The 21,220-nt window shown below is 47.2% G+C and overlaps 1 protein-coding gene across 1 annotated transcript in view; it reads right to left on the reverse strand.

Moving 5' to 3' along the window:
• DOCK1 (dedicator of cytokinesis 1) overlaps positions 1-21,220 on the reverse strand; it is a 414,563-nt gene that overhangs the window by 86,900 nt on the left and 306,443 nt on the right. Inside the window, exons 18-19 of the mRNA XM_081823034.1 lie at positions 10,997-11,075; positions 6,133-6,233 (exon numbers count right to left, since the gene is read on the reverse strand). Coding sequence (XP_081679160.1) covers positions 6,133-6,233; positions 10,997-11,075 — 180 coding nt within the window. The remainder of the gene's footprint in view (positions 1-6,132; positions 6,234-10,996; positions 11,076-21,220) is intronic.

Consider the following 21,220-nt stretch of genomic DNA (forward strand, 5'->3'; position numbering starts at 1 on the left):
AAAAAAAAAAAAAAGTGGGGCGCCTGGGTGGCTCAGATGGTTAAGCGTCTGCCTTCGGCTCAGGTCATGATCCTGGGGTCCTGGGATCGAGTCCCGCATCGGGCTTCCTGCTAGACGGGGAGCCTGCTTCTCCCTCTGCCTCTGCCTCTCTCTCTCTCTCTCTCTCTCATGAATAAATAAATAAAACATTAAAAAAAAAAAAAAGTATGTTGGGCATGACTCTTGTGGGTTGAATTGTGTCCTCCACAATAACATGTTCAAGTCCTAAGCCCCGGGACCCGTGAAGGTGACCCTATCTGGAAATAGGGTCTTTGCAGGTGTCACCAGGTTAAGATGATGTCATAATACTGGATTGCAGAGGTTGGAGGGGAGTTGAGTCCAAGGACTGGTGTCCTTACAAGGGGAGGAAGATTTGGAGACATGGGAAAGAAGGCCCCATGAGGCCACAAGGAAGAGCGTGGAAGGATGCAGCCAGAAATCAGGAGCGCCAAGGCCTGGGGACAACCACCAGCCGAGGGAGGCACAGAACAGTTCTCCCTTTGAGCCTGCAGAAGGAACCACCTCTGCCCACACTTTGATTTGGATTCCTGGCCCCCTGAACTGTAGTTTTTAGACACCCAGGGTGTGTTAACTGTGAGGGCAGATGATTGTAGGGAACAAATACAAACACCCATTAAACTGCCATCGTGACCCAAGGAAGGGTTGAGATGCAGAGCTGAAACACGCCATCTGAAGGAGGGAGGATGGAACGAGAAGACCCAAGACCAAGGCGTGAGGAGCGCCCCCACTGAAAGGTCTGATGGAGGATTATGAGCCTGACAAGGGAACAGAGAGGCCAAAAAGGAGGAGGAAAATCTCCATGGGGTTCTGGGAACAGAGGAAAGAGGGAGACCTTGTGGGGAGTGGGTGGAGGCTGAGGGATGCAGACAGATGCAGAGGTCACTGGAGGGACTTGATGGGTGAAGTGAGACACGTTTGGTTTAATGGCAAGTCCCTGGGGGAGGTGAGAGGAGGTGGGACCCCATCTGTGACCCCGGGAATAAAGTTTATTACACACAGGGCTTGGATGTGCCATGGTGTCCTGCGCTGCCCGAGGTTTACCACGTTGGACGGGGCACAGAGTCGCTCAGGCACACGGGACACTTACCTTTGCCAACAGCGACTTGCCGTGGGTCACCGTTTGCTAAATCTGTCTCCCTGGGACCCCTGCTAATTCTGGGTTTAGACTGAACTTACTCTGAATAATTGGAGTCTCTTAAACAATGTGCATAAACATGAGCTCTACTTTTTCTAAACTACTTCTTGTTATAATCTGGGGTCCACAATCCCAGCTTCGGATCATCCCACACTGCAAAGCAGGGCTTGTGGCAGCTTTATTTCTTTCAGTTTCCCTAAAAGCAATGTCTTTAGTTTGACTTAATGCACAAACACCTCAGAACCCTGCACTCGGAAAGATGGAGATCTCTGTTTATGTGGAATTTCGACCTGGTTGTGAAACCTGTCCTCTCAGAAGGTGTGAATTCTACACGAAAAAATACATATAAATAAGTAAATAAAGATGAGAAATAGCAAGGAGACCAACTGAGGAGAGGGTCTGCATGGAGGGTGGTCTCTGCACATAGGTTCAAACGCACTAACCTGGGGTTGGCACTTAAACTTGATTCTCGGGCTGAAAATTTTAAGTGAGCCTTTTATGCTTGGATATGCTGGACGCCCAGTGCCTGAAACCCCCTTTCTCTTCCAGGACTAAGTCTGGTCCTGAACACAGAAGCCTGTTTGCAGTCATGGGTCACATTGTCCCAACTAGGACACACATGTCCTGCATACTAACATGGTCAAGCTGGCTGCTAATGAAAAGCCAACTTTTTTATATCTGACTCATATTTCCTAAGTCCCCGTAATGTCAAAGGCTGGGGGTGGGGGTGGGGGGATGGGGCGGGGAGAAGTGATGGTCAGTTTTCAAACGCCAGCGACACCTCTGTCCTTTGCTGGGAGTCCTAGCACCAAGGATGTCTGAAGGCTGAGTCAGATATATTTTCTTATTATAGACTTTGATTCCTGGTGGTTATTTATTTTGTGGTTCATTGGAAAATCTTATACTCAATTTGGGTTTGACATAATCAGTTCTCTGCACGGTATGGCCCATTATTTTATGTTACTCCCATGCATGTTGGGCAAAGTCTCTGGGATGAATATCCTAATTATCTCCCCAACCCAGGTCATCAGGAGGACAGGGAGCATCACAAGAGGGAATGAACAGGCAGATCTTCTGACACTGGGATTTTCTCATTGTCTGGGGCCACCGTGCTGTCCAGCCAGGCAGACAGGTGTTGCTGCAGGCTTGGCAGAGAGGAAGAGAAGGGTAGGCAGGGGTGTGAAGGGTGTGGGGGGAGGGGGATTCCTCAGTGAAGCCCTCAAGCAGATGCATTTGGTTGGCTTCAGGAACCCTAGAGCAGTAGACTGGCCCAAAGGGAGGCAGCCAGAGGCTCCGCAATGGGTGTGGCATGGCTCTGCTTTCAGAGCCTGAAGGCTTTCTATCTAGAAAAAGACAATCAAGTGAATTATCCTCCACTGTGCTCTGCGTCAGCACCCAGCCCTTTGCTGAGACCCATGGGGTCAATTCCCAGATCACTGGGCCTCCCGCTCTGCCCATGCCAAGCCCTCAGGGTCTAGCCACTCACTCACGCTTCAACAATCCAGAGCATCTCTCTGCTCGAGGAGCAGGCCATGTCCTCTGGGACTTGATGTCCCCTTTGGGGACTGGTGGTCTGTTGACTGTGGCTCAGTCAACCAACCTGGTAACCTCCCTGCTCCTTCCCCACCCACCCTGGAAGCCCCTCCCACCAGAGGCCTTGGGGCTCCCCACGTTCACTCCCGAACGTCCATCTGCAGTCTGCCAAGGCGCCCGGTGAGCACTGATACCTCAGGCGATCGCTGTTACTGTCGCACACCTACCTGCCTGAGACCGTGAACTTCTCACCTCTGTATCCCGAGCACCAAGACCCTGAGCACAGAGCAGGCACTCAGGCCCTTTTCACTAGCACCATTTTAAGCAAATTAAAACCTTTCTAGGTACTGGGAAAACTTAAGCATTTGGGTAGGATGACCTCAAGTATGTCTTATGTAGATTTTGGTATTTAGAAATAAAGCAGCAAATAAAAAGTGTTTAAGGTAGAGACAGAGGCATGACGAATACAAGCACGTCTTGTTGTATCGTATTGTTGAACCTGCCACGCATCTTAGCCACACGGCCTCCCGGGCCACAAGTGCTGGTCTTAGACACGGAGAACACTTCTCCCTGGTGGCCTGTCACGGCCACACACTGAGCCTAGGTCCCCGGGAGAGGGCCCCTCAGGCTGCACAGGAGCTGAGGCCATCCTGCCAGAGTCCTGCAAAGACAACTTCTAAAACACTTAGGAGGTTTTTTTTTTTTCCCTTGGGGAATCCATGAGAAAATTTCAAAGGGAAAATCTGGAGCCTCTTATTGCCACGGTTATGAGGAAGAGAAGACCCAGAGCTCAATTTAGAAGCCCTGCGGCTCTGGAAGGGGAGACACCAGCTGGCCGTGTTACATTTTCCTTGGCTTTGAAGCCTCTGAAAGCACAGGGCTATGTGGGAAGCAAATGTTTTCTTTGGCGGTCAAGGCCCTCTGTGGTTAATGCATGTATCGACGTGGCTTTAGCTTAGACTGTTAACATTCACGTGACAAAAGAAGGCCCAGTGCAGAGCCACCCGGCCCTGGCCTGGAAAAATGCTCAGAATCAATGGTTCTACTCTAAAAACCTCACAGGATATGCCAGCTCTTTTAAGACAGATTTCTGGTTTAAATTCTCTTGTCCTGCAGGCATCTTGAAGGGTTGGCCGTGCTGTGTGCTTGGCAGAGAACGGGCTGTTCTGTCGGCTGGAGCTGGGTCTGGATTCCCCCGCAGTGACCCCCGCGCACACGTAGGTTATTGAATCCACCTGCTATGGCCCAGCTGTCCTTCCACGGGACTGGATAACAAGGCGTCCCAGGCATCCGGGGCTGGCTGTGAGAAAGTTGCACGGTGCTCAGAGTGTACCAGTTATTTCTGCTTCTACTATGGAAATTTCCACCATGAGCGCATTGAAACAAGAAGGACAGCAACCACCACCAGTCACCACCCCTCACTTCATGTGAGCCCTGAGAAGATGTAAATTTGGCAAAGCGGAAGCTTCCCTATGGAGTCAGTCCCCAGAAGGTGCCACCTGGCGTCCGTCTCTTGAGCCAGGGCTGGCAGTCAGACCCCAGTGGGCTGTGCGAAGGCCGGCTCTGCCTTCCCAGCAGTCACCGGCGGGCGCCCGCCTGGCCGGAGCCTTCTGGTGCATTCCCCTTTTCTGAACTATGGACAGTTGTCTGCATCCACGGCCAACCCACTGGAGCCACTCAATGGAGGAAGCGTGAAGGAATATGACCGGGTGGAGGCTGACCTTGAGGTAGACAGGACAATGGAAGGACTTAAGGTTTTAAGAGCAGCGCGGGTGAACATCTCGGGTTCTGAACTGCCTGGGTTAGAATGACTGGGTGTGTGGCACTGGTCATGTGACTTGTTTAGAACATGTTTCACCTTCCTCTTCTGGAAAGTAAGGGTGAGAAGGAGACCCAATGAACAGTTTCTGTTTTGGTTTTAATGACCATGTATGAAAAATGCACTCGGAGTGCTTGGAAAGTCACTGGCATACCTGTTCGATAAGTATTTGCTGACACAATTCTTACTCTGCGGGGATGACGTGCTTTGATGTGGCAAGTGAGAGACGCGCTCACAAAACACGAGGGGCACTGAGCAGTGCTTCTGTCACCTTCTGAGACTCCCTCTGGAGTCGCTAACATCAGGGAGGGGCAAAGCCTTGGAAAAGTCAACGTAAGGCAGAGGAATTATGAAATGACACACAGGGACCGGGGACACAGAGATGTGGGAGCAATAAGAGAACTCTTTTCTAAAGTCTTTATAGGGGCGCCTGGGTGGCTCAGTCGTTAAGCGTCTGCCTTCGGCTCAGGTCATGATCCTGGGGTCCGGGGATCGAGTCCCGCATCGGGCTCCTTGCTCGGCGGGAAGCCTGCTTCTCCCTCTCCCACTCCCCCTGCTTGTGTTCCCTCTCTTGCTGTGTCTCTCTCTGTCAAATAAATTAATAAAATCTTTAAAAAAATAAACCACAACAATCTTAAAATGAAAGGCTTAAAAAAATTTTCAGTCTCGGGGCGCCTGGGTGGCTCAGTCGTTAAGCGTCTGCCTTCGGCTCAGGTCACGATCCCAGGGTCCTGGGGTCGAGCCCCGCATCGGGCGCCCTGCTCGGCAGGAAGCCTGCTTCTCCCTCTCCCACTCCCCCTGCTTCTCCCTCTCCCACTCCCCCTGCTTGTGTTCCCTCTCTCACTGTGTCTCTCTCTGTCAAATAAATAAATAAAATCTTTAAAGCCTTTATAAAAGGGGCGCTCAGAGAAGAGAGAAGTCAGGGAAACCGAGGCAGAAAGAGAGGCAGCAAGACCCTCCGGGGCACCTAAAGTGTGGAAAGAAAGCATGCAAGCGTTCTTTTCTTTGTCCTGGGCCAGGAGCCATGTAGGACACAGAGCCGAAGGACCCAGACAGGGACGCGGGGCTTCCGAGAGGTTTGTTAGGATCATCCAAGGACTAGTCCAGCCCTTCGGATCTCCCACATAGAGCACGACATGGGTGGCCTCTCACAAAGGAGGAAACCCCAGGCAGCTCTCACTCTGAAGGAGTTCTTCAACAATCCCAACTGTGCCAACAGCTTGCACGAGATGCTTCCTTTCTCGAAGGAGCACTGCACAAGCAGACGATAAAGAAAAGCACATGTGGAAAGACATCAGAATGGTGCAGGGCAGAGGCAATTATCCTCCTGAAACTCCCATTCTGGGTGGTGCTAATGGTGAACTACACAGACTCGGAACTCACCAGAACGAACCCTGCAGTTTTAGATCCTGATTCATGGGTTAGAAAAGGCAACACCAGATTCGGGATTTGAAACCAACCTTTCATGACACCATGATTATTACATCTCAATTTGCATACCAAGTTGGCTTAGAGACTACACAGAAATGATGCTAATAGAATTGCAGGCTCCTGCCCGTGATTTCAGGACTGGATGCAGACTTACTTGTTAAGGATTTTGCCTCTCTTCGCGCTTGAGAAATTCTCCAGTTGCAAGGACTCCTGAGTGAGGAAAGCGACAGCCAGGTGAAAGTAGTTGTTCCAAAGCTGAAAACCAAAAAAGGGGAGATGCTGAGGTGCTGAACAGCTTAATAGTGGGTCTCAAAACGTTCTGAGGCATTCCTCATTTGCCCTGCACACACTTCTGAAATGTTTAGAAATCCACACTCACTCCATGCAGGTGGCTGGCCAGCCAGCCACGGTGTGGTTCAGGGCTGGGGTGGGCGCCAAGGTCACAGTGCGCGTGCTCAAATTCTACCTCTGCCACTTCCTCGGGCAACTAATCTAACCTCCTGGTGCCTCGGTTTCCTGAGAGGTAAAGGGGGAGTCTTACAGTGCCTGTCTCCTGGGGCTGTCAGAGGATCACAGGAGTGAATAGGGGCAGAGGCTTCTGGGGGTTGCCGAGCGTGCGGAAAGGACACGAGAATGTTGGCTCCTGTTACTAGTGCATCATGGAGCCCCTTCTTTACTAGTACATAATTTCTGTAATTTATGACTTTTTCAGACACCAAAAATGTACATAAACACTAGGTAACTAAGGAAAAGAGTTGTAAAAACATCAAACATTTTATATTTCAAAGACTTATAGACGATATGTGCTTAACAGACAATTTACTATGAAATGACTTTGTTATAAAGCTCTGCACCGTGGAAGCTCTGTCTCCTTAAACACGGTAACCCAGACGCACTGCTATAAAAATGTCATTACGGAGGTGCCTGGGTAGCTCAGTGGGTTGAGCGTCCGACTCTTGGTCAGGGCTCAGATTGTGATCTCAGCGTCCCGAGATCGAGCCCTGCGTCAGGCTCCATGCTCACGGGGAGTCTGCTTAAGATTCCCTCTCCCTCTGCCCCTCCCCCCTAAAATAAATAAATTAATTAATTAATTAATTAAAAACATCATATGCATAGATTCCTAAAGTCACAGAACTAATACCCCTGGTTATGTCAGTGTTTATGACCAGGTCAAGAACATCAAGATGCAGGAAGAATTCTTGGATCACCAATGGGAATGATTTGGACATACTCCTGGCCTTTACACATAACTCCTACACCCACCATGTTTGTGTGCCAGAGGACGGTCTGGGGGGCTTCCACCTGCTCCTGGAGGGAAAGAGCCTGGACAGAGTTCCCATCATACATCCAAGCTCAAAAGGCCTTCCACAGTCTTTAGAAGAAATCTGGGGGTGTTGGTTTTCTCCTTTACAGGAATACTATTTATTATATCAAATGAGATAGCTGCAAAAGACTATGTAAAAATAAGGTGTTAACAGTAGCGACTTTATTTTTAGTCACCCGTGAAGTAAGTGGGAATCTTAGAGCAGAGTTGTAAGAGTGTGTGCTCTTCCATTTACCTAACACTTTTCATGAACTGGGCACTTTCTTTAGTAACACAGCAGCTCATTTGATCGCTGCAAGATTACCCAGGTAAGCGCTGCGCCCCTGATGCTCAGATGCGGTGCAGAGACTCGCCCAAAGCCATGGGTTATGTGTGAAGCGGATGGACGGTCTCGAGTCGGGTGTCCTGGGATTGACCCCATGTTGGGCTTCCTGCTCAGCGGGGAGTCTGCTTCTCTCTCTTTCTCTCCCTCCCTCTGCCCTTCCCCTGCTCATGCTCACTCTCTCGTGCACTCTCTCTTCTTAAATAAAATGTTAAAAAAAAAGTCTTTAAAAAAATCACATAAAAATATAAGCCAAAAAATAGTACTCAATGCATGATTTGAGGTATGCCAAGTAACCCCACCTGTCTGGTGCTGAGCCATGACAGCTGTACTGGGATGTCTGAACTTGAACGGGGTCTGAGGACTAGATGGTAGTACTCCTGTAAGCTTGGTTTGGGTAGCTTTACTGTAGTTATGCAGGAGAAAGTTCCTGTTTGTAGGAAATACACACTACAACACTGGGGGATGGGGGGTGGGGTTAGGTAAAGACTCCTTTGTGCTGTATTGCCAGGCCTGGGAGGCAGCCTGGGCCGGAGCACAAGGACGCAGAAGGGAAGTGGCAGGCAGCCCTCAGGGTTGATGAGTTCAGGGAGAAGGAGGTGTCAGTAGACAGAACTGTGCGGTGAAGAACAGGATGTAAGAACATAAAAATGTGACTGGTCGGAGCAGCCCTGGAGCTCACACTGAAGGCTGTCTTCGCCATGTGGCACCCAAGCCAGCCACCGACGGTGGGAGGGTGGGGGCGTTTCAGGGTGGAACAGCAATCCCTATGCACTTCACACTTGCCAAGGGCCAAGGTGCTATGTTGGCCCAAAGAGCACATGGCTGCTGAGGTGTGTGGGCATGAGGGAAGCAGCCTCGGGACCTTCCTCATGAAACAGTGAACAAAAGCAGCGATACGGGACATGCTGGGAAAAAGGAGCCCCACACTCGCAGCAGCTACTCTTCACATCCATGACAACCTACCCAGCGGGTACTGGGTGAGGCTCAGATGGATAAAATGGAAAACTCTAATGAAGGACACAAAAAGAAGACCTAAATATTCCGGTATGGGATGGGAAAAAAAGAAATACTGCAAAGTATTCCCCCCAATTCCGTAACATATCCCCTACATTTATTTATAAACTCAATGGATTCCCAATTAAAATAAATGCAGCATTTTTAAAAAGTAAGGTTAACAAGCTGATCTTGCATTTCATATGGAAAAGGAAATACAAAGGGGCGCCTGGGTGGCTCAGTGTGGTTAAGCATCTGCCTTCAACTCAGGTCATGATCTCAGGGTACTGGGATGGAGCCCCGTGTCAGGCTCCCTGCTCAGTGGGGAGCCTGCTTCTCCCTCTCCTCTGCCTGCCACTCCTCCTGCTTGTGCTCTCTCTCCGTCAAATAAGCAAATAAAATCTTTTTTAATTTTATTATGTTATGTTAGTCACCATACATCATTAGTTTTTGATGTAGTGATCCATAAACAAATAAAATCTTAAAAAATTTAAAAAATTAAAAAAAGGAAAGGAAATACAAAAGAAGAGCCAAGATAATTTTGCAGTGGCACTCTATAAGGAAGTTCTGGCTCTGCTAGCAGGGTATAAAACCAGAAGGTCATGACCCAGGAAGTAGAATGGATACACACACTGATACATTTGCAATTATGTTTTCTGTGGTGGCATTTTAAATCATGGGGAAAGACCAATCTATTCATGAAATGATATGGGAAAAAGTTAAGTTCAAACTCTTAGCCCTAACACTAAATAGAAAAATCCCAGATAGAGTAATCATCAGGAAGTTAAAAAAAAAAAAAAGGCAGAATTATAAAGGTATTAGCACATACTAACTACGTAAAAAAAAAATAGCTACATTTATAACACTGAGGCAAAGAAGGATTTGCCAAGCAAAACATAAAACCCAAGAGGCATAGAAGAAATGACAGATTCGACTGCAGAAAAATTAAAAATTTCTGTGTGATAAGCCTAAACCCATGAATAGGCTATCTTATGAATTTCAACTTAGAGAAAAGTATGACAAATAGCCCAATAGAAAAATGAGTACAGGAAATGATCAGATGGTTCACAGTAGAAATCACACAGCCAGTAAGTATTCTCAGCCTAAGTAGCAATCAGAGAAATTCCAACAAAAATAAGAGACAACGATTTTAAAGAAATTGGTCCTAGAGATGGTTTTAGACAGTGGCTGCTCTCAAAGAAGGTTGGTGGGATTGCAAAACGCTACAGGAGGATAATTTATCACTGCCCATTCACGTGCACTTTCTTACTACTCGGCCTGGCAGTTACGCTTCCAGGAGCCTGTCTACAGTAATGCAGCACCGAGATGCATTGCTTGTAACACGGACAGACTGGAACAGCCTGGAGGTCCTCCTCAGTGCAGGAGGGCCTGCACGAATGTTGGTACATGTCTATTGCTAAATGTGATGGAATAGAAAAAAAAAATACAGGATATAATGCAATTTGTGTTAAAAGCCAAAAGAAAGCATGCACAGGTCTGGATAAACTTGCCTAAGCAGGCATCAGGCAGAGAAAATGATAAAATCTTAAAAACTGTAAAAAATAGTAACACTTCGAGATCTACAGTTCCTGATATATTAATATATACTTATATTCCATAGTGCAGATAAAACAGACATTTACCATTTAAAAATTATAAAAGAAATACAGCATAGGTCCTCTCTCAGTGAACAGTCCTGCCCAGGAAACTTTAGTAAGCTAAGTAATAAAAAAAATCATTATTAGCAGAAATACACCCAGAGTGCAATTAAACTGAAAGCCACAAACACCAGATGTGTGGTAAATCATGCCAGGCAGCATCAATCGTTATGACACACACACACCCTTCCTCTCCCTCCCCTGCCTCTCTCTGCAAGCCCTGAAGAAACAGGGCACAAACTGACAGATCAGCTGACCCAGCCCAGAGCCATGTGGGGGAGGGTCTGTGCCCGGTAAAGGCTACCAGAGGTAGCAGGAGAGAACCAAGTTCTCAAAGCCAGCAGAGCTCAGGGATGCAAATCCGCCTGGCTGCCTCTGCCGGTCCCTCCCTCCGCACATTGGACGGTCTGGGTCTGAGACAGTCTCTTCCGCTATAGCAGATAGGGGTGGCCTCCCAGCTAACTCCCTATTTGTCACTCTGATTCCGCACGTTTGCTCTGAAGCCGCTCCATCGCTCTCCTTGCTAAATTGAGCAAATACTCCAAAGGCATGATTTTCAATCCTCGGGTTCCAGTAGTACATCTTGTAAATTCCATTTCCATACCTTGCATGGGAAACCAATTAAGTTCGAGAATTGGAAATCTAAGATACTGGCTCCGATCGGCGATTTGTTTTAGCATGATCTCCCAACAAAGGGCATGTCTACCTCTTCTCTTACCTGCAGCTCAAAGTTGGCTTGATCCAGAAATTTTTTGTTCAGCATGTCTGCATACTGATTAATCGCTCGCAGGAAGACTCTGAAGGATCAAGAGAAAATTACATAATTACACACTTAGGCTCTGGCACCTTTGTAGGTTTGGCATTTCAATTAGATACAACCCGAGTCTGTCTGGAAAGTGAACTCTCGAAGTCCTGTGAAAAGCTATGAGGTTGTGCCAATAAAAAGCCCAGAGAATTATATGCAGATGTGCTCCAAATTAACCAAGGAAATTAGCACATGCAGAATAAAACAGACCAAAATACCAGCATCTGAAAGTAACATATGAAAAGTATCACTAAAAAAACCTAATTTTTTCTTTTTTTTTTTATTATGTTATGTTAGTCACCATATAGTCCATCATTAGTTTTTGATGTAGTGATCCACGATTCATTGTTTGCGTATAACACCCAGTGCTCCATGCAGTACGTGCTCTCCTTAATACCCATCACCGGGCTAACCCATTCCCCCACCCCCCTCCCCTCTAGAATCCTCAGTTTGTTTCTCAGAGTCTGTAGTCTCTCATGGTTCGTCTCCCCCTCTGATGCCCCTTCATTTTTCCCTTCCTCCTCCTAATGTCCTCCATGCTATTCCTTATGTTCGACAAGTAAGTGAAACCATATGATAATTGACTTTCTCTGCTTGACTTATTTCACTTAGCACCATCTGCTCCAGTGCCATCCATGTTGATGTAAAAGTTGGGTATTCATCCTTTCTGATGGCTGAGTAATATTCCATTGTATATATGGACCACATCTTCTTTATCCTAATTTTTTTTTTTTTTTTAAAAAGGAAAAGGTGCTAATTAAATCCTCTTCCCAAGTCACCATGTCTCCATGGAACATTATTAAACTGGCCTTTGCTTATAGCTGGCTTTTTACAGGTAAGCATTTAAACATGCTGTTATACACCATCTATCGGGCGTGGAGTGGTCTGGTGACATATTCTGGAGGTATGGCTTACTTCGGTGTCATTCGTCCTCTGTTGGAAATGTTGATTTTGGTAACTAATGACTTGTTCAAATAAAAAAGCTATAGTAGATGCGTAAGTGATCTGACAAGAAGGTTAACAGGAATTGTAATTCATTGATCCATTGATGATGTAGAATTGTTAAGCACCCACAGCAAAATATCACATCCTTTAATACCTGGACTTTCACTTTTCCATGTTGGGATATGTAATTTGAGAGGTTATAAATGACTCCAGAGGATTAACCCTTCCACCAGCTTGTTCATCCTGCAGATGTTTTATTGCCCTTGAGAGTGTTCACAATAATAAAGCTCAGTCCAGATACTTCTCTTTAAGTGACCCTTCTCCCTCTGCATAAAGGCAGGATGCAAGGAGAATTAGCACTGGGTCACAGATAATAAACTTAATTACACTTCCCCTGTTTAGACAGCAGGAAGCAGCCAGAGAGTGTAAGAAAAATCCAGGTTACTTTCCAGGAACCGGTGCTCTCCGAAAGCGTGGTCTCTTAGCCGTGCATGCCTGGAGAAGCTGCCCACCTCAGACTGTCCCAGAGCCCCTGAAGGCCAGGCAGCCTGGGAGGAGGAAGAAAGGGACTCTCTCCTTGGGGCTTTAAGGAGGTCTCGATCCCCACCTCCTGCCCAACATTGCAGCTTCTTGAACACTCAGACAGCTCTAAGAAAGGGGGTTTGCAGACAGCATCTCATTAAGGAACCTATGGTTGGATCCGGGGCCGAAACAGGTGTGACAAATGGCCTGTGATGGAGTGTGCCATCTCAATTGCTGACAAAAACTGTGGCCAGACTTATCTAATTCTTCCCTGGTGACATTCAACAGAACCAAAAAGGAGGCATCCGCGCTTTAAGTGACTATCAGTGGAGGGACGCGGGGATCCTGGCCTTGTCCATAAGCCAGGGGGCACAGAACGGGCAGCAGCATCCATCAGCCAGAGAGTTGCCAGATATTACGACTACAGGCGGCCCAGTTCAATTTGAAAAGTAGCTCTTATGGCTGAAATTTTGGGATTTATTGAGAAAAGCTGAACAAGGGCGTCTTGACAAATTAATACAGGACCAGGGTGAAAATCACTCAATTTAGGACATGTCTTGTATCGTAGCACACTTTGCAAGCCTCATCAGCTCTCCAGGCCTGGGCTGGGGTCTCCTGTGCCAGGTTTAGCCCTCAGAAGCGCAAGATGCAAGCCTAAAGAGAAAAGGTCTGCCTTGCCCCTCTGACCCTTGGCAACCGTGTTCAGAGAGCATCTGGGGACCTGTACTTGCATTAACCCCAGCAGCCAGAGAAAGTCTCCTGATTGTCAGTGGAGCGAGACCACTCCGTCCTTAGAGGGTGGGGCTCTCATGCAGCACAAAACCCTGGGCTACTGACCACCCCGTAATTTTTCCTTCAGTTTTAGAACTCAGCTTTTGACTAGGGTCCCCTCAGGGTCCTTCTGAGCTTGAAGGAAGACCCTCCCTCCAGCCCTCTATGACAATAAAGGCAAGTTTACTAGAACATGCATTATTATTACATGGTAATCATTCTGCCTCAAGATAGCACCCAAACAGTTGCAATATGCTACTTCTAATTAAGCTCTGGAACAATTTCAGCCAGTTAAATAAAGATATTTCTCAAAATGACTTTTTTTTTTTAATATGCCATGCTGAAATAATATGAAGGCCAAATAAAAACTTTTTAATGAACTGACAACTGAGAAAGCAAGGGGCTGAGAGAGATTTTATAATTTAGATTCACTATAAATTTTTTAAAAAGCAAGGACAGAAAGCAAATAACACAGAATGTGAGTTGTAGCAGGATAACTAAAGGGAAGATCAAATGAAGACTGTCACTAGTGCCAACAAGGGTGAGCTGCTCAAGCTCAGCGCACCCAGGCCCACACACCTTCTACAGAACCAGCCAGGACACATAAATTATATATACCCAAGAGCCCACACTTGATGGGATTAAAAACTGGAGCAATGCCAAGGCCATCTGAGGATGACTCAATGCTCCAACTAGGGAAGAAGAAGCAAACAGGGGTTAACTTTTACATGAGAACATCTACTATCTGCTATAATTCATGGGTTATTTTTAATAAATGTCAAACTAGAGAAAATAAATAAGAAAATCACATCAAAAGCTTTTGCATAAAAATCTGCTTTCAGTATGGAAAGATCGTGAGCTAAGCTGAGCGACTGGACAGCAGGACACCTTCCCAGTATGAAATGAAGAGTTCAGGCAGGTTCGACACAGTTCAGGATCAAGTCCTTTTTTTCAAGAGGCAACGAGAGGGAGGGCAGTGTGAATGGGCTGGCTCTGCGGCCCTGGTGACTGCTAGAGCTGGGCTCAGGGACAAGGAAGCCCTCCAGACTGTTCCCAAATAATCCTGTCTGCTTATTCACTCATGTGCCTGCAATGCTAAGTCAGGATCCAGCACAGTTTCATATGCCCCCTAGGTGTCAGTCACTGGAATGGATGGATGGACGGATGGATGCATGCATGATGGATGGATGGATGGATGATGGATGGATGGATGATGGATGGATGGATGATGGATGGATGGATGGATGGATGATGGATGGATGATGGATGGATGGATGGATGATGGATGGATGGATGGATGGATGACAGATGGATGATGGATGGATGGATGGATGGATGATGGATGGATGGATGATGGATGGATGGATGGATGGATGTGTAGCCCAGAAGATCAGGCTCTGACCCGAATCAGAGGGCACAGAGAGGCTAGAATATTTGGTAGCCCCTGATCTCCGTGGAGTCCTCACATTCTGACTAGGTTGTCCACAGTGGGGTTCAGCTATTTTGAGTTTCTTGTTAACCAAATTTCTCATTAGGCATTTGGCATTTATGGTTGGGCATTGTTCCCTCATTTTCCTCTCCGCATCCAGAGCTGGTCCCTCATTCTCCTCTCCACCTCCAGAACTGGTCCCTCATTTTCCTTTCCACCTCCTGAGCTGGTCCCCTCATTCTCCTCTCCACCTCCAGAGCTGGTCCCTCATTCTCCTCTCCACCTCTGGAACTTGTTCCTGATGACAGGAACCTTGTCATTTACATATCAGGATCCCCCAAATCATTTAAAAGGACCCCTCGGCACCATGAATATTCTGAAGTGTTCTGATCTAAGGAATCTTTGGCCTCTCTCTGCACTAACAGATCTCTCACAGCCAGTGGTGTGTCCAGGCCTGGTACCAGGCAAACACAACAAAACAAAAACAAGTAAACAAACAAACAAACCCCGAGCCTAATGCAGAGAGAGAATCCACCCTCCCCACTCAACATTACTGTACAGAAGCACAGGACACAATGAAGAGAGCTCACGCCTAATGTTCCCCACAGTCCCAGCTCCCAGAAGCACGAGAGTGAGATGCTGCAGGGATAGAGCCTGTGGGCAGCAGAAGGTGGGCAACAGTACAGACTGGCCCTACTTCTCCTCTGCCAGAAAAGTGACGGACTCGGGGGAAAAAGATTCATAACTCTGTGAGCCAAACAAGTTATGTCTATTCTTAGCCGGGAGGATTAAGTAATTTCTAAAAACAAAGCTAATGGCGTGAGAATGAAATGCTTTCATGGATGCTGTCCCACATGGTCAAAACCATTAAGAAAAAGTGTGAGCCCATATTTAATAGAGTTATTTTCAATCATTTTTAACCTTTGAATGGCTTTATTTATAACCTAAAATCTTGGAAGATAAAACCAAACACACAAATAAATAATGTAGAGAAACCCACAGGCAAACTATGTCATCTCAAAAAGATTTAAAAAGCCATAAGGTCTAGATGCACTTTCTCAAATTATTCAAAGCAAATGACTGCAAATTTTATTTTTAATGGCCGCAAGGAGAGGACTTGATTTCATGCTTCTTGGTAACTGATTCCTGTCTCCCTGAAGTCAGAGTCACCATCTTTACAAATCCTGTTACAATATTCCCCAATTTCGATCATTTAGGGGTCAGTGTCAGATAGAGTTCATTCCCAAACCTCATACAACCAAAACAAACAAACAGGAAGTTTTCCTGACTTCCTTCTCTTCTACCTGGATACTTAACCACAGTGAGCTCCCACTAGAAACAAAATGCCTACTATAATTCCTAATGGTGTCAGATATGTGATGGATTGTTGTCCACACACCCCCACACACATCCAATTACAGTCTGGATCCACTTCTTTCTATGCATTTTCTATCATCTCTCCATTATCTCTCTAGCTCTCTTTTTCCTTCCCTATCAATCAATCCAATCAATCAATCTACCTATCTTTTCATATCCGTGTAAACATTTAGCTACCAGACCTTCAGGAAGTCTTTCTAACCATCTCTCATCTACCTGTCAATCATCTATCTATCTATTGACCTTCTTCACGTCCATGTAAACATTGAGCTACAGGACCTCCAGAAAGTGGCTCAAGTTTTTGAGATTCTCCTATTTTCAACCAGCAAAGCAAAATACTAACTGTGAGCCCTCTGAACTGTGAACTTAGGACATAGGGGTCTTGTTTTTGTTAACACTGAGATTAAAGGTAACACAGAGATATCACCACGTAGTCCGGAGTCATTTTAACACGATGACCTCCACAGACACTTTACAGAATGTTAAGTAGCATTTGGTAGAAAGGAGAAGACTTGCCGTAGAGTCCTACACTTGGGCACACGTCTTTAGGAGACAGGCTGGGGGCGCCTGGGTGGCTCAGTCAGTTAAGCATCTGCCTTCAGCTCAGGTCATGATCCCAGGGTCCTGGGATCAAGTCCTGCATCGGGCTCCTTACTCCGCGGGAAGCCTGCTTCTCCCTCTCCCTCTGCTCCTGCACTCTCTCTCTCTCACTCCCTCAAATAAATAAAATCTTTAAAAAAAAAAAAAAAAGGAGACAGGCTGGGCATGAGGAGTGAGGCTCAGTGGCAGGAGGCACCTTCGGGATTCCAAGCCCCTCAACCACGAGCATTTCACCGAGAGAGTCCTTCAGGCCTTGCCTCTGGGACCACATCCCGGCTCTGTCCTTGCACGGAAAGGGACTTGGATGCTGCGTGGGCTCCAATCGGACACCTTCCCAGTAAGCTGCCTATTAGAAAGCAGTATGTGCAGAGCAAAAAAGTAGCAGAGTCCTAAATAATTATGTGTTAATTGAATGGAGGGGAACTTAGCAAGTGGAACATAATCAAGAACCAATTTAACTATTAGAAGTTCCTGGCACAATTACAGTCGCTAAAATGACTTTATCATGATGGAGCCTCGGGCTTTTCTAGCATCTCTGTTACCCAGTGTTTGCTGCCAATAAAACTGGAAGATGAGGTGCCTCATTACGACACAGGGAAAAATAGCAAGAAAGCCACTGAACTTCCAGTGGAATACAAAACCCTATTTCTCAGACGGTGAAGCTGCAGGGTATTTCATTCCTTCCCTAAACTTACTTTAAGTTACATAATTAGATTGTACAGTTCACTATGAGGGCATTTAAATACCTCTGGCATTAAGACAAGAGATGATTTGGCGGGGGGGAACCACATCTTTTAACGAAATATTTTGCCCAAAATGAGTGGAAGAAAGGCAAATTAAAAGTGACAGATTCTATACCTGCAGAACAAGGACTAGGAGCTGGAAAATTACCTTAAATGATTTCCGCAGAATTCAGGAACACTGGGAAGGAGGGGAGACTTGGGGAGATGTGATAAGAAGGTGCAGAGAACATCACTTCATTTAGCCGGCACGGAGAGAGAAGAACTGTGTTACCACCGCTGACCGGTCTGTGAGCACAGCCCACACTCGGCAGAGGCTTTGATCAAGGCCACGACCAAACAGGATCAGCAGCTTCCTCTCATGGGACCCAGGGGTGGGGTGCGGGGGGGGCAGTGAGGACCACACACGCACAAAGAAGTGACTTTCTAGCAAGACCCAGGATCTGATGTGTGGAGTGATCCACAGGAGGGGGGCCTCGCTGGGACCTCCTCCCACATTTGCGATTTGGGAGATAATGGGAAGACCACTGTGAGGAGAGCCTCCTGGGAATGAGGCCTGAAGGGTCGGTGGGGGTCAGACTGCAGGAGGCTGCAGATGCGGGGGTCCAGTCCACAGCAGTGACTTAAAGCAGGGAAGGAGCAGAAGAGTCAAAAGATGCAACTGCCACGGTTTCTTTTTGTCGAGATTGCCGGATTTCTTTTTCAAATCGGGCTTTAGCATCCGTCAAACTCGGAACTAAAATCCAAAGTGCTGTGAACCATCGCGCTGGCCAGCCCTGGTCAAAGCGGGCTCAGTCCGCGGTGCAGAGAGGATTCCAGGGAGTGGCCGCTCCGGTCTGAGGCCACGTGGTCCTTGCTGTGTGGGCTCCACGGGCCAGCAGCCGTCTGTGGCCTGGGCCCACCTGTCCCACCACTCTGGGGGCTGTCTCCGGGTCCCACCAAAACAGGACTGTGGCTAAGGAGCCACCACGGTGGGCTGAAGGCAAGAACCCCTGATGGTGGCCGGGCCCCACCCAGCTCTGTGAGTCCAGCTGGGCTCAGCCACCCCTCACCTCTGTCGCTTAGCTAGTGAGCATTTACCGAGCACCCCGTATATTCCCAGTGACTTCTTCCGTTACTTCCATAAAAACTATGCCATTTAATGCACACAAGTCCTGTGGGGTATGAATGACCTCGTGTTTTATACAAAAGGCTCCAAGAGGCAGAAGCACATGCTCCCGAAGGGCAGAGCAGGCTTAGACCAAGCCCATGACCAGTCCCCATACCACGCAGCCTTCCTTAGGAAGCTCAGCCGGCATGGTCAGCGTAGTACAAATAAATCCCTGAGATCATTTTGCTTTTACAATGTATTAAGGAAAATTTCCAGCCAATTCAATAGTAGACCCCATAAGGGACTCATGTCCCCTTCCCTGGGCTTCAATGATTATCACCTTCTGCACGTTTCATCTCTACCCCATTCCAAACCCCCTCACATTATTGTTATTATTATTGTTTCCTTAAGGGACTTGAATGTCAGAGCGGTTGTAGGTTCACAGCAAAATGGAGCATAAAGTATACAGGTTCCCATATGCTCCCTGCCTCCCCCCATTATCAGCATCCTGCCCCAGGGGGTACACAGCCTACACTGGATGAACCCACACTGACATGTCATCATCTCCCAAAGTCCGTGGTTTACAGGAGGGTACACTCCTGGTGGATGTTCTGTGGGTTGGGAGAAACCTGTAACAACGGGAACGCAGCATTACAGTATCATACATCCTCTGAGCGACACTACTCATCCCTCCCTCCCGCTGAGCCCCTGGCCACCACTCATCCTTTTACCGTCTTCACAGTTCCGCTTTTTCCAGGATATTACATAGTTGGTATCGTACAGTAAGTAGTCTTTTCAGACTGGCTTATATTGTTATTACAGTATTTTCTAAGTCCCTTTTTGCCAGGTTTCAGACCTTTAATGCGTAAGGCGCTTTACAGCAAGAGCGTACAACACGACATTCTCTCATGAGGGTTTTTACTTACACATCTTGGCAGTGTAGAGTGCCTGCCTCCCAAAGGATTTATGGGTCATTCACAGCATCAGGGTACACAGTTCCCCCTACTGCTATCTAATGCTCAGGACGCACCCCTGCCACTAACGAGCTGAGTGGTTTTGAGTAGGTCACTCTGCCCTCCGAGCCTTGGTCTTCGCCTACATAAAACGGGCCGTTAACACCAACCACACTGGGCTTTCTCGAAGCCCTGCGTCTGCAGCGTAGCCGGTGTCCCGTGAATGGCACTGACAACTACCGTTAACTCACACAGGAGGCTCTCTCTCCGTATCGACCAGCTGGGAAACAAATCCCACTTCAGCTGTTTCTCACCAAGCTCGCTCGCTGCTGGAACTGTGTTTCCTACACTGGCTACAGGCCTCCCCCGCCCCATCCTTCAAAGCAGCGAACCAAGCCCCACAGCCTGTTTTTGCAAATAAAGTACTTTTTAATAAAAAAAACTTCTAAAAAACTGTGGTAAAATGCATATAACATAAATTTACCATCTTAACCATTTTAAAGTGGACGCTTCAGTACCACTGAGCACATTCACACTGTTGTGCAACCATCCTCACCATCCACCTCCAGAACCCTTCCATCTTTCCCAACAGAAACTCTGAGCCCATTAAACAACAACTCCCCATTCTCCCCACCCCCGAGCCCTGGACCGCCATCCTACTTCCTTTGTCCGGAGTCTGCCTACTCTAGGTACCTCATGTAAGCGGAATCGTACAATAGTTGTCCTGTTATGACTGGCTTATTTCAGTGAGTGTCATGTCCTCCAGGTCCATCCAAGCTGCTGCAGCTGTCACATCATCCTTCCTCTAAAGACTGACTAACAGTCCATTGTACAGATGGACCACATTTCATTTATCCGCTCATCTGCAGATGGACACTTGGGTGCCTTCCATCTTTGGCTACTGTGAATCCTGCTGCGGTGAACACGGGTGCACAAATATGTGTTCACGTCCCCGCTTTCAATTCTTTTGGGTATATTCCCGCAGGGGGAGTTGCCGGATCATGCGGGAATTCTCTTTCTAATGTTCTGAGGAGCCATCACATTGTCTCTCCCAGCGGCTGCACTACTTTACATTCAACCAATGACGCGCAAGGATGCCAACGCGTCCACATCCACAGCAACGCTTGCTAGCTTTTGCTTTGGGTGACGGTAGCCATCCTCATGGGTGTTCAGTGCTATGAATAAAGTTTTATTAGAACACAGCCACACCCGCTCATTTAGGGATTTGCCGTGGCTGTTTTCCTACAACAAGAGCAGTGTTGAGTAGTTGTGCCTGCCACGTTATCTGGCCCTTGATAGAACATTCTGCCATCCCTGGGAAGCTGTGATTCTATTCTGATCATCCTCTAAAGAGTTTTAGAGAGTTTTTCACCTGTACACGGTTGGGAATGGGGCTCATACCTGTTTTTTTGGTCATCAGAAATGAAGATGTGTTGATCAAAAAGGCCTTAGACAACGCCCTCGAATGTTTAGAAGAGGTTACTTCACACTTTGAGCTCCGAAGTGGAGTTACAAAGTTTGGGGATACAAGGGATTTAGAAACCAAAGCAGGCAGGGGCCTGCCACTTACATACCTAGCGCACCGAGAGTGTCTCAACCAGCAGTCTTGTTTCAGGGTCAAGTTTTAAAAATTCAGGAAAGCCATCCTTTCCCTCTACTCTCTTATTTCATCTTTCTTCTTACCATCCTCTTCCTCCCAACCCTGCCTGG

The sequence above is a fragment of the Leptonychotes weddellii genome, chromosome 6 (assembly GCF_054177405.1).
Source record: "Leptonychotes weddellii isolate Sample4059 chromosome 6, ASM5417740v2, whole genome shotgun sequence".
Taxonomy (NCBI): Eukaryota; Metazoa; Chordata; class Mammalia; order Carnivora; family Phocidae; genus Leptonychotes; species Leptonychotes weddellii.